At 41.6% G+C, this 13626-nt stretch overlaps 1 protein-coding gene across 2 annotated transcripts; it reads left to right on the forward strand.

The window, feature by feature from the left end:
- The first annotated feature begins 1759 nt into the window (after positions 1–1759).
- On the forward strand, positions 1760–10315 carry LOC132127817 (S-adenosylmethionine synthase-like). Of its 2 annotated transcripts, XM_059539960.1 has the most exons (9): positions 1762–2011; positions 5516–5593; positions 5692–5814; positions 5975–6087; positions 6198–6341; positions 6929–7147; positions 7370–7552; positions 8260–8393; positions 8576–10315. In XM_059539960.1, exons 1-9 carry the CDS (start codon positions 1921–1923, stop codon positions 8676–8678), a joined length of 1188 nt encoding a protein of 395 aa, XP_059395943.1. In that variant the 5' UTR covers positions 1762–1920; the 3' UTR covers positions 8679–10315. The 2 variants fall into 2 exon arrangements, with proteins under 2 accessions (XP_059395944.1, XP_059395943.1); XM_059539961.1 differs by lacking the exon at positions 8576–10315 and having other exon boundaries at positions 1760–2011; positions 8260–8397.
- Positions 10316–13626: the final 3311 nt, after the last annotated feature.

Below are 13626 nucleotides of genomic sequence, written 5' to 3' on the forward strand. Positions count from 1 at the left end.
GCAAGTTCATGTCATTCCTGTTAATAAATACACCAAAATTAAACAGACTGCATTCACTTAGAGAAAAATTTGATAAAGTGACAAAAACAGTCTTTATAAGAAAAATCATTTTCATACCTTTAAGTGCCAGGCCTGCACTATATTATTTCATCTGAATTTAAATAAGTTTTTGTGGTTATCTATTACATATATAAATATATTACTTATATATAATAATGCTAAAACAAGCCAGGGCTTCTTTTGTTCACACACACAAAATGAGTGCTCACTATCACGGAACATATTCACTCTTTGTATCATAACATACCAATTTACAACACAAAAGGCATTAACAACACAGTGTTGTAAGCACTGCTTCCTGATAGCAAATACCAAATGGCATTGTATCTAATTCTTCTTCATCACGGATTTTAATTGTTACAAATTATTTAGAATTATAATTAATTGGAGGGGAGACCAAAAAACAAACAAACTAAAAATATGGGATTTTTTTTATTTCATTTAAACCTGATGTAGAATATATATTCTTAAAAGTTATTTAAGAAATAATTTAATAATTACAAATAAAAATATCTAATATATTTAATCTATACAAATATTTAAGACAATAATGTTCATAAATCATTTTGTGACACTGAAAATGTGAACTCAGAAAGTCAGATGTTTTTGCATACATTTAATAACATTCACAAATCTTCCTAGAAAATGTTGAGCTCAAGCGCTGCTGTCATTAAAACAAAAAGACGTTGCAAAATTCATAATTTTTCAGTTCAACATTTCACTCGAGTGCTCAAAAATACTAAATGAGAAAAATGCAAACAACAGCTTTTTCGCATGTGGTCTCCAACTTTTGGACCCCAGTGCATATCTAGATATGAATCGACAAACTCAATGACCTCTGAGTTTCCCTGAAAAGCCCACGTCCCCTGTACCTCCTGGCACTCTAAGAAATTACTGCCTACAGATTAGACGGGATAAAAGAGGCCCCGTGCTGACAGTGCAATAGAAGCACTGAGTGAATGTAATAGATTACAATCATGCTGGCAGATTATGCAAAATAATACACACACACACACTATGTATATATATAAATGTATGTATATATGTATTCCTCATGCTACCTAGCAACTTCATAATCTAATGCAACACAATCAGAAACACACAGACAATACAGTAATTAGCAAAGTGGTGAGACAGGCTTAACAGCTCTGCCCACAAGCTTTAATTTACTAACATTTAATACGCTACCGTAAAACAATTAATGCTTTGCTTAACCGAGTCTAAAGTTCACCTCCAAGACTGATAGACCTTCCTGATGGAGGAACAAAGTGCATTTTACATAAATTCTCCCCAGCAAAACGTCATTACATAATCATCTTACATCACAACTTTTTGCATTTGGAAACACACTGACATGATGCACATTCATATTGTTCTGCAGTGAACGTAAAGCTATGAAGAAAACATATAAAACAGATATTATACTTTAAAGAAACTATGGAGTATCTCTATAGAAATTTGGATTTAAATCACAAACCTATAGAGAGGGAAAAGTGAGTATTTATGATTTTATAATGGGTTTTTAATTTGGCAACTTGTCAGTTTTAATACTAAACGTGTACATGTAAAATATTGTATACAAAGCAGGGCCTTGTCTCCACATCGCGTCACGTCGTAACGCCGTTTCTGATTGGCTGCCGCGAAGAAGGGCGGGGGCGCGCCCGAGTGACGTTCCAGTTTGGTGTGAAGAGGGAGGGATATAAACTTGAAGACTGACCGGCTCTCCTGATCATTTGAGGTCAAGTCTACACAGCATCACCAGAAACACCTCTAAGAACGACGTTTCAAAAGCAGAGAAACTCTGAAAACACCACGCTATAACCAGCGAGAGAGAGAGAAACGCCAAACAGTCAATCCAACATGAACGGGCAGATGAACGGTTTCCACAACTCCCTGATCGATGAAGAATGCTTTCTGTTCACGTCGGAGTCTGTCGGTGAAGGACACCCTGGTATGTATCAAAACACGATTAATGTCACGTTATAAATAAGATTTTAGTGTCACAAGGTGGCACGGGAAGGCAAACACGATCGGTCACAAGATTCCTCAGCTAACACGTGCTAATAGCTGATAAATATTTTACATTTCTATACATAAAACACGTACAATTATAACATTTTATTATACTCCAGTCATGTCAAGGACAGGAAAATGCGTTATTCTTTAACGTACTCTGACTTGGTGAAGTGGGAGGTAACGTTATTTGTCTGCTCGGCCACGCGCGGCGGAGTAACCGGATTTGAGGCCCAAAGCTAATCTCGCGAATGTAGGCCGTGAACACTTTAAGGGCTTATTCATCATTGTATTTTAGTTTAAAGAACTAAATATAAATATACATACGTAAAAATGGAATTAATTGTCAGAAAAAATTGGCTTTTAATAATTCTGCTTATTTTAATTTGAAGGCCGTGCGCGCGCGTGTTGCGTGTTGCTCGCGGAACATGTGTTGTTCATGTAATGCGGATACGCCGCGCGTGTTGTTGTTCTGCCGGTTTGACCGGTTGCGTGTTTTACACGTCAAGACGAGCCTCTAACTTGTTGCAGTCCAAGAATTATAAATCATAATTCCCCTCATTACTTTTATTGGTAGTCTTTATTCACTGGCCTATGAGATCAGCGAATATTAATGCCTGCGCGTGTCTGTACGAGCGCGTCATCACCGCCTGCGCGTGAAAGCGTCGCTTAATGTCTGTCTATGTGTTTTGTTCTCTCTATAAGCTGGTGTTAGTTTGACATTTTGAGGTCGTCCCTGGGCTGTTACACCCCTACACGTGCTGTTAACTTTCCATCTCGCTCAAGCGGCCGCGAGTCGACTATTGCGTCAGCGCACCTCTTTAGGCCCAAAATATACAATACACAAGCGCAAAACCCTCTAGCTAGCGATTTTAAGCGTCACCGCGTTCCTACATTTTAGGGGCGTTCACACCGCACGCGGGATTTAGTGCAGTTTGCATATTTATTGATAGTTTGTGGTGCTTGTAACAGTACATCCTTGAGCACTGCGGCGCGCCTCGCGGTCTCTGCGTCTGACGCAGTACGTCACATGAGTACGCAGTATTCAGAAAACCGGTTGCGAACATTATCTACACGACACAACATTACTGGATTCGCACAGATTCACAAGTATGCATTGATGAATTGTAATTCAGTTATTATAGGACTTCGTAAAATTGAGTTTTCAGATTGGAAAACTTTAGAGAATGGCAAAGACCTGTGAAACGTGCAGATAGTGTTGTAGATGTCTAAAATAACATGAATGAATCAGTATCTTGTCAATAGTTATTACCTCACAGGTCAAAGAACACACTGGTGATTGCAGACATGGCGTGATGTGTTTTTTTTTTTTTTTTTTTTCAGGAATATGTTTGCTATACCTCCATACTTTACCTACGGATGAGAAGTTGCTTCTTTATCCAGTTCAGTATGTGCTCTGATTTAAGATGTCAAGCACATCAGATCAGATTTACCAAAAGTGCCCTTGGTTCCGGTAGTATTTTTCCCTAATTGTTTTTCTTTAGGATTTATAAGCCATAAAACCAAATAGATACTAGCTGAATCACAATATGACAATCTTTGAGTTAAAGAAAAGAATGTGGATTTTGGACAAAAAGACAAAGGTGCGAGATTAACTCCAGGCCCATAAAGTGTTTCAAGAGACATAATTGAAACAAAAAGGATAGGAAAATAAAAGACTAAAAGAATTTACATTAGTGTATTATGTTTATTTTCACTCAAACCTAAATATTGAAGTCATTCGAGAACGCAAGGAAACTAACTGAATCACAGTGCTTCATGGGAGTGGGCGGGTACTGATGTGCTTTTTTGGCAAAGGTTATGATTCTCTGATTAGTGAAAGTTTCTATGTGAATCATGGGTAGTGTAGTTTTTTCCACAAGAAATTCCACTATTAAATGTAAAAAAACTACCTTGTAGCTCACAATAGGTCTATGAATTTATGTTAGAATAAATTTTCATATGGAGAAAATGTACATGACTTTTAGGTTTCACTATTATGAGATAGTCAGGGCTCAATTTTTCAAGGTTGTAAAAAGCACTCACTTCCTTGTAGAAATCTTAGTTACAAGTCTGATGCTTGTAATTGTGGGGCTTCTGACATGTGAAAGCAAACGTTATTGAAAAAATAACTTTTGATCGAGCATCAGGTGTTTTCGAGGGACAAATCTGTTATCTAGCACAGGACGAGTCATCAATATTTACATCCAGCAGTAAACTAACATAAAGATGGCATCAAATCTAGTGTGCGTGTACTAAAAGTTGCAAAAACGTGATTTCATCAGCATTTTATAACCGATCAGCCACACAATCATGGGGTGACCGTCAAAGAATCTTGTAAAGCAAGTTCAGAGACCGCAAATGTTTGGGAAACTGAGGGACGTTACAGTCACAACATCACAAGGGTGCACTTTGTTCCTTGAGATCACATGTTTGCAGTGAGTTGGCCAAGCATTTGTGTACAATCGTAAAGTGTGTTTGTGGACCGGTCTGCTGTATCATGTTTGTCATCCGTGGACTGACACCTGGACACGTGGTGTGACCTTTCCCCTCTCGCTCCACTGCCCTCACTACTGCATCAGTGTGCTTTCTAATGAGCTCAGCGCTGGCGGTGTGGAGGAGGGTTAGCTGATCAGCTTGGGTTACTTCTGCCCTAAATATAGATGCTTACTCCAGGGGCTGCAGTGGGGTGGCAGTTTGGCCATTCCCGCCTCCGCTGGAGAGTGAGCAAATGTACCTCACCTGTTGTATGGAAATATTTTATGGAGGCAACTGAAGCATGGGCAACGTCCTAGTCTATAATTTAAGCAATTTCTCAGCTTTCATGAGGCTCAATCGTGTAATGGCACTGTTGTCATTGAAGCGCTTTCAGTGTTTTTTACATTCGCTGGAGATATAAAGGTTTATTATAGTAAACTAAAACCATAATTAATGCCATTTTTGTACTTGGAAATATCAACTAAAATTTTTTTTTTACGAAAATCTAGCATTTTGTACAATTGTTTTAACTTGTTCTAAAATGAGTAAAAAAAAAAATTTTTTTAAAAACTAAGATGCCAAAAACAAACACATTTAAACTTTTAAAATAAAAGCAGAAAAAATAAAAATAACTAATTTTAAAATGACTGAACTATAATGGTGTCTCAGTGATAATAAAACAACACTAATATAAAGAGGGTAGTCATGTAAATTATGTCATGTATGAAAACATATACGGTATATAAAAATTGTTGTAAATGCACACCCACAGGTGTGTATACAGCTGTTTTTTTTATTTTTACAATGTATTCCAAGCTTGCTGTTTTAACATGTCTGAGTTGAGCAAATCCAAATTCCAGTTAGGCCCATGGAGGCGGTTGCATTTATCTTGAGTTTTGTTTAACCTGAATTCTATGCTCTCATTGGCTAATTCAATGTTACACCTCTCATTCCTCTTTTCCAGATAAGATTTGTGACCAGATCAGTGACGCTGTGTTGGACGCCCACCTCAAACAGGATCCTGATGCCAAAGTAGCATGTGGTGAGTGTCAAATTATGCTTCCCTGCACGCTTTTCTCCATGCTTGCAACTTGAATCTTTTTACTGTGTGCCCTAACCCCTATCAATCTGTCCTGGCAGAGACGGTTGCCAAGACTGGAATGATCTTACTGGCCGGTGAGATCACCTCTCATGCTGACGTGGACTATCAGAAGGTTGTCAGGGACACAATCAAGCACATTGGATACGATGACTCCTCCAAAGGTATAACGGCACTAAATGTCAGGGGAAAGAGTGCTGCTATGCTGCCATAATACTTGCAGAACTTACAACACTGCATAATCTGTGACCCATATAATGATTTTTATATTGGCTTCCAGTTGGATTTAGGGTAGAATTAATCCGCATTTAATTGTTCTTTTAGGGTTTGACTATAAGACCTGCAATGTGCTCGTGGCTCTTGAGCAGCAGTCACCTGATATTGCTCAAGGGGTTCACCTTGATCGAAATGAGGAGGATGTTGGAGCTGGAGACCAAGTAAGAGCTAGATAACCACTTTTTTTGTTCATATGCCAGGATGTGAATTGGATTATAAGGAGAATCTAGATCATATCTTCGCTGGATTGACGGAGTATTTTGCTTCTTAGGGTTTGATGTTTGGTTATGCCACTGATGAGACCGAGGAGTGTATGCCTCTCACTATTGTCCTGGCCCACAAGCTGAATGCTAAAATGGCCGAACTACGTCGCGACGGCACCCTGTCCTGGCTGCGACCCGATTCCAAGACCCAGGTGAGAATGTCGTTGGAAAACCGTAGGAAAATACTCTTATCCTACAAAAGGTTTGGGGTCAGTAAGAGAAGGATAAACTGTGTTTTGTTTTTTGAACAAAAGAATGCAGTAAAATCAAAAATGAGCGGAAGGACAATGTTACAAAAGATTACCATTTGAAATTGTTTACTTTGCTGTTTCTAGTTTTCTAAAAATGAACCACAAAATTTTAAAATCTTTCACAAAATATTGATAATTGATATGTTTCTTGAACAGCATATCAACCTACTCGAATGATTTCTGAAGGATCATGTGACACTGAAGACCAGTATAAAGATGCTGAAAATTCAGCTTTGCATCACAGGGATAAATTTAAAATATATCCACATAGAAAACTGTTGTTTTAAACGGTAATATTTCACAATATTATTTTTACTCTGTTGATGATCAAATAAATGTAGCCTTGGATGAATATCAGAGACCTTTCAAAAATATTTAAATCTTGATTATTCCAAACCTTTGAAGGGTAGTTTATTACTACTATAGGACTGAGAGTTTATGCCCATGTCTTGTAGAGATTTGACTGAGATTGTTATGCTGTTCTGTAGGTGACGGTCCAGTACAGACAGGACCGTGGGGCCATGATTCCTGTGCGTGTACACACCATTGTAGTGTCTGTTCAGCATGATGAAGTAGTGTGTCTGGATGAGATGCGTGATGCTCTGAAGGAGAAGGTGGTGAAGGCTGTGGTGCCCAGCATCTACCTCGATGATGACACCATCTATCACCTGCAGCCCAGCGGACGCTTTGTCATCGGAGGCCCACAGGTTTAAACCATAACACTTTCAGTGCAGTTTTTTTTGGGTTCTTATTAATAAGTTATTTATATCCAATTATAAACTGATTTAGATTCTAATCAAAGTAATAGGTGTGGGAACTGAAGTGTATGTATTGGCTTTTTTTGTGCATGTATTATGGGCACTTTTTTTTCCTAGATGTTGTGGTGGTTCAGAGGGTAAGATTCTGAATTCTTCATGCTGTTTTTACAGGGAGATGCTGGTTTGACTGGCCGCAAGATTATCGTGGACACATATGGAGGCTGGGGTGCTCATGGAGGTGGTGCTTTCTCTGGGAAGGATTACACTAAAGTTGATCGTTCAGCTGCCTATGCGGCCCGCTGGGTAGCCAAGTCTCTGGTGAAGGCTGATCTGTGCAAGCGTGTCCTGGTCCAGGTGAATATTTAGCAGTCTTTCACCGTGCAATTGTAAAGAGATTAGGGTTGGGCGATGTCTACAAAATTGGCATCGGACATTGTCTAAAGTGAAACATCGCAATGGGCGATGACATCAGGGGGAGGGGCGCCCGAAGCATGAACTGTATTCGGAAAGGCACAGAAAACAATTAACTGTTGCTTGTTACATTACAGTATGTAAAATATTCCTTGCAACATAAACAGAGTAAGGAGAGATGACTAAGGATGATGGTGAATGATTTACAGATCCTGAGCACCACTGACAAACATCTGATCTTGAAAAATGTGGCAAGTACTGCTGCTCCGTAGTATAAATCTTGAAAGTGAAACTAATAGGCGATCATGCATTCAAAAGCAGTTTCAATGCCAGGCATAATAGCGACTCCCTGATGCCCGCAATTTATATACAGTACAGTTACCCGGTGATATAACTGTGAGAGAAAGTAGGCTATTGAAATCTTTCTTTATTATTTTCTTTATAAATTTATGCCCTTTAGGAGTTCTGTAGTACACATAATTTTCTTTCCGAAAACTATTGGGATGTGGCAGGATTGGGTGGGTGGGATTGAGTGCATCACCACACCAGCTGAACATTGTGATTTCTATCAGCCATTGGTGATGGCACAGTCTGTCGTCCCAACACTTGAAGGGATAAGTAAACTCTTACCAGTAAACCGGTTTTCTTAGGTGTCCTATGCCATTGGAGTCGCCCACCCCTTGTCCATCTCCATCTTCCACTATGGAACCTCCCAGAGGAGCGAGAAGGAGCTGCTGGAGATCGTGAAGAAGAACTTTGACCTCCGCCCGGGCGTCATCGTCAGGTAAAGTGTGCTCCTTGAGGGTGGCCCAACCACCACCTCTCGGTTTGATGGTTTCCCAGTCCTCTTTTGCTCCCGCGTTTCCTGAGTTACCCCACAGTTAATGTTAGAGAGGTTGATTGAGTTATCTGAACGTCCTTCTTTGTGCGTTCAATTGTCTTACTATGTCTCCTGTGCAATTCCAGAGAGCTGGACCTGAAGAAGCCCATCTACCAGCGCACCGCTGCCTATGGCCACTTTGGCCGCGAGGCTTTCCCCTGGGAAGTTCCCAAAAAGCTTAAATACTAAATCTGTAACCCCCCCTCCTTTCCTTGGGCGGTAGGTGTACATTACAGAGAAACCTACTCAACCCGTCGGAGGGGGGAGGTGTACCAAAACCCCTCACTCCTAACCTCACACCCGTTCCCAAAGGTAATTCCCCTCCAATGGCGTTCTCCCCCGACAACTGTACCTTCAACCCTGTGCTTTGCTGTATTGTTTTCGAAATATCTGTGGATGGTGGCTGTTAGTGTTTTTTTTTTTTTTCTGTGACTTTATGCACCCTCTTCTCCACCCATTTCTCTTCGGCCCTTCCTTCCTTACCTACTTGCTTGAAAGATCAAGTGACGGCACAAATGGGGGTCAAAGGTTGTTCTGTGATGCTATGCATTGCTGGCTGAAGCACTAACCCCTCGACTTTGTTTTACCAACTAAGAGAACCAATGCTTACCATTTTCCAGGTCCACCACTTTATGCGTGCCATCGCGAATGGGATCAAAACCTCTCATGAAATGTCGAAAACCTGTCTTTAGTTGGATTCAACAAGAATGTGTTTAAGTTACATAGTGCAGGGATCGGGTTGTGAAATTTTAATAGACTTTTTACACGCGCATTCTGTCGCCACTGTTCTGTCCCAGTCGCCGCAGGCCACGTTGTTTTTATTTCTGACGTGTTACAGAGAAGTCAGAAGCTGCTACCAACTGTGGTGGTTCTGCGGGGCTGGCGACGCAACCGTCCCCCTTCGGTCTCAATGGTGATTCCAGATGAAACCTTCTGGTAGCTGTTATGTGATGTTCTACTAGACCACGGTGGAGGCAAAGCACTCCCTCTCTGTGTGCGGTGACAGCGGGCGTAGCTACAGAGAAGCCCTGCTCCCTCACCCGCGCAGAGGGGCTGCCTCTGCCTCTTGAATCGCTCCATACTTGAAAACTCAACCTAATATTTGCTCGGTGATCCTCTTGAGCCTCGGTGTCCGTACAGAAAAGCCTGGGATCTCAAGGTGTCATTGCCTTTATTACTTTTTGTACATGAAAGGAATCTTTTTAAAGACAATGAATACTTGTTTTGAACACCGTAGTCGTGGTGTATGTCCCGCGTGCCGGCTCTGTGGTCTTCCCTTGGTGTCCTACAGAAAGCTTTGGGCTCTTGCCACAGGCTGGCGCTGGTAGCTGTGACCATTGTTACTTTTTTTTTTTTTTTTTTTTTTATGCGAGTGAAGGCAGGTAGATGAGACTGTCCATACGCACACGTTTTACGTTGAGGACTCCCGGCGCTCCAGCAGACAGAAGCAAGTCTGGTCGGTGTTGTACAGAGAAACCGGCTTCGTTTACATGCTCTCTCTGTTGGATGCATTTGGGTTGTGGTCTTTAATATAATTCTCCTCTTCTGTTTTTATTTCGTACAATATATTTTATTTTAATTCCAGAGATTTGGTGCACCAGACTGGTTACTGAATGAGTAGAAGTGCCTTTTTCTATGGTTTCTCTTCCTTTGTCAGTCCTCTTCCTCTTCTCTCCTTCCCCCTTTGTTCCCCTGCTCTTCTTCCCCGAGTTTCCTCTCGTGATGTGTGTGAATCCACAGCCAACTCCTAAATTTCCTTTTTCTATCCTCCGTGATGGTTCTGTCCCCTATATCAGTGAAATGAATAAAAATACTGACTCTTAAAACTCGTTTTATGGTATTTTACTGTTCTGTCAGATTCATCTGTATTTTTTTTTTTCTTTTTCCTCTTTTTCTTCTTGAAACATTTACAGCTTTCAGTGGGTGAGGTACAAAATTGACCTTCAGTGTCCGGTATGCATAGTTTTTAAAGGTGTTTAAACCTTTTAATGCTTTGAAAAAACTAAAATGCTAATTCAAATTGAGTAAATTATTTTTTTCCTGTAAAACTACACTGCTATTCAAATGTTTGGGATTGGTAGGGTTTGTATATATCACAGTAATCTTGTGAAATACTACAATTTTAAAAACTTTGAATATATATATATATTCATTATTTTTTTTTTATTTATTTATTTTTTTTTTTATTCCTGTGATTCAAAGCTGAATTTTCAGCATCATTACATTACGCTGATTTGATGCTTTTAACATTATCAATGTTGAAAACTTCGCTGAAAGCGGTTTTTGCTGCTTAATATTTTTGTGTAAATGTTATTTTCCTGGATTCTTGGAATAGAAAGTCTTTTGTAACATATTTACTGTTAATTTTGATTAATGCCTTCTTGCTGAATAAAAGCTCTTACACAAAATGTAGAAATTAACTAACCCCAAACCTTTGAACAGTAACAATCATGAAGATTGATCATTGAAATTTGTGGAGCACCTCAGCAGGGGTTTCTGTAAGTCCATACATGTAGTCTTGACACCCAAAGGTCACAGGTCTTAAAAATAGCATGTTATTGGATACTTAAGGGGGTTCACTTCATTATTTCATATATACATTTACATCAATATTCTCATGCCTTTTTTTCCCCTTCTGAAAGGTTAGTAAAAAATAATTTACTATTCAGGACCTATTTACTATAGTACTGTAACGATATCAACCTTCATATTCATCCGGAAGAAGGAGGCGGGAACCGGCGGACAATCAAAAACATTTTAATAACAAAATAAACACAAAACAGCGCACCAGCCCCTCACGGACGACTGGTGCGCATAAAATAAAAACCAAAACACAACTAAAAGCCCAGGCCTGGTCCTCTCTCGTCCTTCACTGTCGTCGCTCCAGTTTTATATCCTTCCATCTCCTCCATGGGCCTCGAGACCGGTGGGACGAACAGGTGTAGTTCATCTCCAATCACTCCCCCGGCCTCGCCCCCATGTCCCTCGGCCCCGCCCCACTCGTCACATACCCCCATCGCCCCTCGCAGGCCGGGGGGTACTCCCGAGACTGCGCTCTACTCCCCCCCCCCCCCCCTCCCTCCGGGGGGGCCGCTCCCGGGGACCTGCGGGAACCTGGGGGTAGGACAGGCGAGGCGAGAGAAAAGGAGATGGAAGGAGGAGCGACAGAGACGAGAGAGGGGAAAAAAAAAAAAAAAAAAATCCGGTTCCCAGACGCACCGCTGCTCGGCCCTCCACCAGCTGGGTGATCTCCTCCGCGGTGGCACTGGACGGCCCTCGGCGGACGGCACGACACTCCTCCGCCGCCCGGTGGACGGCGACGGCTCCTCCGGTTTTGGGCAGCCGGCAGGAGTCCCCCGTTCCCTGCTCCTCCCCGTTCCGGCGGAGGCAGCAGGCTCCGGCCACCTGGCGAACGGCGCCGACTCCTCCGCTCCCTCACGGACGGCAGCCGTCTCTCCACATCGTGGGCGGCCGGTAGCGAGCTCGCCCGTCCCCGGCAACTCGCTCCAGTCCACCGCCTCGAGCGTCCATGGCGGCACACTCCTCGCCAGCTCGATGGCACCGCGGATTCACCACAGCGGCGAGGGATCTTCAGCAGCGCGTCCCTCCTTCTCCCGGGCTTCGGCACCACTGTAACGATATCAACCTTCATATTCATCCGGAAGAAGGAGGCGGGAACCGGCGGACAATCAAAAACATTTTAATAACAAAATAAACACAAAACAGCGCACCAGCCCCTCACGGACGACTGGTGCGCATAAAATAAAAACCAAAACACAACTAAAAGCCCAGGCCTGGTCCTCTCTTGTCCTTCACTGTCGTCGCTCCAGTTTTATATCCTTCCATCTCCTCCATGGGCCTCGAGACCGGTGGGACGAACAGGTGTAGTTCATCTCCAATCACTCCCCCGGCCTCGCCCCCATGTCCCTCGGCCCCGCCCCACTCGTCACAAGTACTATTTTATTTTTTTGGGGATGAAGTTTTATTTGGACTAAGCATTTTAACCTAAAACGGATTAAAATTAACATAAATGCTTGGAAATATGAGGTGAAATTTGTCTTGCAAGTGTCAAACCATTGCAAATCATTGACCGAACTCTGGAAATCCAGTGTAAGAGTGAACAAACTGGAGTTCCATATTTGGTGACCCTTCGTCTATCTATATGTGTATTTTAGCATGAGTGGATTAAGCAGTGCAGCCTCATTCCTTGGAGAACTAATGCTTAAAAATAAAACCTTCAAAAAAAACAAAGGTTAAACCAACTTTCACCAGACATTAAGGCAAATCTGAAGAGACAGTCAGTCAGTGACAAACCACAAAGCCAGTGCCATTCTACATCACTCATTAAATATCAAAAAGTCACAGAAATATGCAAACCTCACCACTTTGTTTGTACTCAGAGTTTTGATCGTGAGAAAACTGAACTTTATATGATATACTGTTCTGATGGAAAAGCCGGAGTAATTTTCAAAGGTGATCCCATCATTCCGGTCTCCCAGTGGTGTCACAAATGTTCAGGTAAGGAAACCACTATTTGACAGTGAACTTTTGCTAAAGGCAAAATACCATCGGTTAGAAGACAATAAATGCCCTGCCTGTATACACACCTTCACAGCTGAAAGCAGTTCGTTTATTCATTCAAACATAAAGCAAATGTTTTAAAATGAAATAATAAGATTGGGAAGTATATAGTGACACAATGCCATAAAATGGTTAAATCAATGTGTGTGCATAAAGTGTGAGAACAAAGCTTCATGTGATTTTCAAGATTCAGAAGCCAGAGCCAAAACAGATTCATTGCAGTCTAGAACAAAAGGTTATTTTGTATCTTTGTTGATGTATTATTAAAAAATTCAGGATATAACAGCAACATGAAGAAAAATACTCGTCTCTTTACTAGTGACTCATATGAAGGGTCAAGAAATACTGAGTCAACCAGAAGATATTTTGCAGTTTAAAGTGAGTGAAAAAAATCTCTGCATTTAACCCATCCGAAGTGCCCACACACAGAGCAGTGAACACACACACACACACACTGTGAGCACACACCCGGAGCAGTGGGCAGCCATTTACGCTTCGGCGCCCGGGGAGCAGTTGGGGGTTCGATGCCTTGCTCAAGGGCACCTCAGTCGTGGTA

This window comes from Carassius carassius, chromosome 45 (genome assembly GCF_963082965.1).
Source record: "Carassius carassius chromosome 45, fCarCar2.1, whole genome shotgun sequence".
In the NCBI taxonomy this organism is placed as follows: Eukaryota; Metazoa; Chordata; class Actinopteri; order Cypriniformes; family Cyprinidae; genus Carassius; species Carassius carassius.

Excerpts from the sequence above, each read along its gene's own strand:
- LOC132127817 (XM_059539960.1), top strand. The coding sequence starts at position 1,921 with ATGAACGGGCAGATGAACGGTTTCCACAACTCCCTGATCGATGAAGAA. Across the intron at positions 7,553-8,259 it reads GCAAGCGTGTCCTGGTCCAG|GTGTCCTATGCCATTGGAGT; the intron begins GTGAATATTTAG and ends CGGTTTTCTTAG. Across the intron at positions 8,394-8,575 it reads CGCCCGGGCGTCATCGTCAG|AGAGCTGGACCTGAAGAAGC; the intron begins GTAAAGTGTGCT and ends GTGCAATTCCAG.